This window comes from Parus major, chromosome 4A (genome assembly GCF_001522545.3).
Source record: "Parus major isolate Abel chromosome 4A, Parus_major1.1, whole genome shotgun sequence".
Taxonomy (NCBI): domain Eukaryota; kingdom Metazoa; phylum Chordata; class Aves; order Passeriformes; family Paridae; genus Parus; species Parus major.
Genome location: NC_031772.1, coordinates 19737451 through 19741667, shown reverse-complemented (window position 1 = coordinate 19741667; position 4217 = coordinate 19737451). Strand labels below are relative to the sequence as shown.

The 4217-nt window shown below is 64.2% G+C and overlaps 2 protein-coding genes across 2 annotated transcripts in view; both read right to left on the bottom strand.

Moving 5' to 3' along the window:
* The window catches only part of RBMX2 (RNA binding motif protein X-linked 2), a 2498-nt gene extending 1730 nt beyond the window's left edge, over window positions 1–768 (bottom strand). Inside the window, exons 1-4 of the mRNA XM_015626734.3 lie at window positions 638–768; window positions 432–547; window positions 307–358; window positions 110–239 (exon numbers count right to left, since the gene is read on the bottom strand). Of these exons, the coding sequence (XP_015482220.1) occupies window positions 110–239; window positions 307–358; window positions 432–547; window positions 638–678 (339 nt within the window). The 5' untranslated portion in view covers window positions 679–768. The remainder of the gene's footprint in view (window positions 1–109; window positions 240–306; window positions 359–431; window positions 548–637) is intronic.
* A 202-nt stretch (window positions 769–970) lies between these two features.
* On the bottom strand, window positions 971–4214 carry RAB33A (RAB33A, member RAS oncogene family). Its single transcript, XM_015626736.1, has 2 exons — window positions 3987–4214; window positions 971–1469 (listed from the first exon to the last, which is right to left on the bottom strand). Exons 1-2 carry the CDS (start codon window positions 4212–4214, stop codon window positions 1011–1013), a joined length of 687 nt encoding a protein of 228 aa, XP_015482222.1. The 3' UTR covers window positions 971–1010.
* Window positions 4215–4217: the final 3 nt, after the last annotated feature.

Genomic DNA, 4217 nt, shown 5'->3' with positions numbered 1-4217 from the left:
GGGCTGTCACGGGCAGCTCCCGTTCCCCGGGGCCGGGCTGTCACGGGCAGCTCCCGTTCCCCGGGGCCGGCCCGAGCAGCCCCCATGGAGCCACGGCGCCTCCACTTACCTTGATCCCATTGAAGTTATCCACAGCCAGGATGGTGCTCCTCTGGTCCTCATAGCACAGGAAGCAGAAGCCCTTGGACTTGCCGGTCTTCTTGTCCCGCACGAGGTTGATGTTGACGATCTCTCCGTACCTGCGGCCCGCACGGTGTCAGCGGCCGGCGGCGCCCGCGGCGGCGCGCCCGGGGCTGCGGCACTTACTGCGAGAACACGCAGATGACATCGCCCTCCGTCAGCTCGTAGTGCAGCCCGCCTGCGGGGAGAGGGGACGGGAGGAGCGGCTCCACAGCACCGGCGGCGGCCGCCGCCCCCGGCCCGGCCCGTACCCACAAAGATCCAAGCGCTGTCCTTGTACTCCGCGTGCCACGACACCGCCTCCTGCACGCCCAGCTCCGCCTCCCGCGCGTTCAGCTCATTGATCAGCTTCACCTTCGTCAGGGGGCTGCGGACGAGGCACCGTCAGCACCGGCACCGTCAGTACCGGCACCGAACCGAACCGGGCCCGGCCTCCCCCCCATACCCCCACACCTACTTCATGGCGGCGGCGGCGCGCACTGCGCCTGCGCGCAGCATCGCCCCGCCCCGAGCCGAGGCTATGTAGCCGAGAGCAGCCGAGTCGAGCGATTACAGCCGAGTAGAGCCGAGCGTGGCCGATTGTAGCCGAGTCAGGTTAATAATAACCGAGATAGACCGAGCACGGCCGAACAGGGCCGATTGGAACCGAATAGGACCGATTATAACCGAGCCCTGCAAGCCGCGCCGAACCGAATCGACTGTTGCCGAGCCGGGCCGATTGCGGCCGAGCCGGGCCGATCACAGCCGATCGCGGCCGAGCGGGCTGAGGCGCAAAGCAAGAGGCGGAGCGCAGGGGTCAGAGCCTTTATTGGGGTCCGGGCCGGTCCCGCTCAGCACGGGCAGGAGCCTCTCCCGCCGGCCTCCTCCTGCCGCCGGGGCTGCGGCTGGGGCTGCGCCGGCCAGCCCTCCGTGTCCCGGCAGGGCAGCGAGCGCTGCGCCTTCAGCCGGCACACCAGGCACATGAAAATCGCGTCCACGTTCTGGCTCTCCTGCGGGTCCTTGGCCGAGGTCTCAAACAAAAGCATGTTGTGAGCGTCGGCGAACTTGAGGGCCAGGCTGGATGGCACCTGGATCAGGTCTTTCAAGTCACACTTGTTCCCCACGAGCACCCTGGGGACGAGCGGGGGCACGGCGTGCCCGTTGCACTCCTCGATCCACGTCTTGAGGTTGGTGAAGGAGCTCATCTTGGTCACGTCGTACACGAAGACCACGGCGTGCACGTTGCGGTAGTAGTGCTCCACCATGCTCTTCCGAAACCTCTCCTGGCCAGCCGTGTCCCACACCTGCACCTGGGAGGGGAAGCACACAAGAAAAGAGGCTACAGGAGTGTGGAGCCCTGGCAGGGCCGCGGGGAGGGCTTCCTGCTCTCGGGCTTTCAGAGAGTCCCAGCACGGTTTGCACTGGAAGGGAACTTAAAGATCATCCAGTCCAAGTCCCTGTCGATGGCAGGGACACCTCCCACTACCCCAGGCTGTCCAAGCTGGCCTTGGACACTTCCAGGGATCAGGAGGCAGCCACAGCTTCTCTGAGCAACCTGTGCCAGGGCTTCACCATCCTCACAGCCAAGAACTCCCTCCCAATATCCAGTCTAAACCTGCCATCCTTCAGCTTAAGGCCACTGTCCTGTCCCTCCACCCCTTGTCCCAAATTCCTCTCCAGCTCTCTTGGAGCCCTTTTATGCACTGGAAGGGGGTAAGGTCTCCCCGGAGCCTTCTCTTCTCCAGGCTGAAGATCCCCTGCTCTGCCAGCCCAGCTTCAGAGCAGAGGGGCTGCAGCCCTCCGAACATCTTTGCAGCCTCCTCTGGACTCATTCCAACAGCTCCATGTCTATTTGTGCACCAGATCCTACGCCATGAGAGAGAACGCTGATTTCACAGAGGAAAAGAGAAAATGAGGAGGGGGAGCCACTCTTTGTGTGGGAGCACAGCGGGAGCTCTGTGGGGATGGGTGAGGAGCCAGCAGAGCTCATGGGGGAGGATTAAAGAGCAGAACATCACAGGTGACATTGTAGGGGGTCTCTGCTATGGAGATGAGGTGCTCCACGGACAGTGAGCAGCAGCCTTGTGTTTGCAGCCCCTGGTTCTCACAGGGAACTTCAGCCACCCCAGCACCTGGAAGGGCTGCACAGCAGGGCACAGGCAATCCAGAACATTCCAGGACACCATCGATGACAACTTCCTGACCCAAGTGACAGAGATGCCAGGAGGCCTCTGGGCTGGAGGAGCAGTGAGGTGGATTGGGACCTGGCTGAATGTCTGGGTGTAGACAGTGCTGGTCAGTGACACCGAGCCTGGATGGACACTGCTAACCAGCAGAGTGCCCCAGGGCTCAGGCTGGCTTCTCCTGGTAGGGTTTGGTAGCCTGGAGTGGCAATTTCCATGGAGACAGTACCTGCCTCCGAGTCTTTCCAGCCAAAAAACACTGGCAAAGCAGAGCTGCTGCTCAGTCCTCTCAGGGCCAGTCTCTCCCAGGCAGAGCAAGAGAGGGAGGGTCCCTCTCCCACCTCTCACCTCCTCTCTTGGATACAAATCCCAGGAAAAGGCCGGTTTGCTGCACTGCCTCCCACTCCTGCCCACTGGAGCTCAAGTAATATCCAAAGGTAGGAAACCTGGCAACGTTTTCCGGATAGTGGCAGCAAACAGGCTCCATGCCAGCCTGCACCACAGCTCACAGCGGCACCGTGGGGCTGGACAGAGCTGGGGAGGGCAGCGACAACCAGCACCTCTAGAGGAGAGGGAAAAGCATTCATGGACAGCCTAGAAGCACAACCAAAGCTCTCAGCCACCAACACAAGCTCTGGTTTCATTGTGAGTTCAACTTTTGATCAGCCATCTGTCAGCACAGCAGTGATGTTTGTTCCTGCAGCTCCAGCCTCGGGGACTGTGGGTGCTGATCCCCACAGCTGGGCAGGCCAGGCTGCAGCACAAACTCTGTCCCCGGTGGTGTCCAACCAGTGGCAGATTTGTTCTGACACACCAGCCAGAGCTCTCCAGGTCTGGGCTGATCGTCCTTTCCAGGTGTCACACCAGCCTTCACAAGCAAATTCATCCAGGCACGGCTGGGAGCAGGTTCCAGCCCTGCTGGCACAGCGGCCGAGCCCGTTTGAGGGCCCTGTGTGAGCTCTCAGCCTTCCAGTGTGCCAGCCCACCGCCCTCTGCCTCCCCAGAGCCCCTGGCTGTGGCACAGAGCTCTGTCCCCATCCCTCCGCTGGTGTGGAGCTGGAGCCACCCCAGTGCTGTGAGCATCCAGCTGTGCCCATGGCAGGGTGGCCGTGACTCACCCCGAGCCGTCCCTGCTGATCTCTGCAGCCCCAGAAATACTGACAAGGCAGCAGGGACTGCTCCAGGGCCATCTCTGCAACACGGGGACGAGAATTCTCCCCTGGCCCTGTTCCATCCCTCCAGCTGGGATGAAAGGAAAATCCCCCAGGAGGGGCTTGGCAAGAGGCAGGGATGGGGACCGGGGCCGGCCGGGTCGGGGCCGCTGCGGGGCCCACCGGAACCGGTGTGGAACCCACCGGGGGCTGAGCGGGGCCCTCCGGGGCCGGTGTGAGACCACCGGGGGCTGAGCGGGGCCCTCCGGGGCCGGTGTGAGACCACCGGGGGCTGAGCGGGGCCCTCCGGGGCCGGTGTGAGACCACCGGGGGCTGAGCGGGGCCCTCCGGGGCCGGTGTGAGACCACCGGGGGCTGAGCGGGGCCCTCCGGGGCCGGTGTGAGACCACCGGGGGCTGAGCGGGGCCCTCCGGGGCCGGTGTGAGACCACCGGGGGCTGAGCGGGGCCAGCCCGGAGCCGCTGCGGGGCCCACCTTGATGCGCTCCCCCTCGATCTCCACCGTCTTCTCGCGGAAGTCCACGCCGATGGTGGCCTCGGTCTTGCCGGGGAAGGTGCCCCCGCAGAAGCGGAAGGTCAGGCACGTCTTGCCCACGTTGGAGTCTCCGATCACGATGATTTTGAAGATGCGGGTCTGCACGTAGGGCTCCAGCGCGGGGTCGGGGCCCGGCGGTCGCCCCCCGCCGCCGCCGCCCGCCGCCATCCC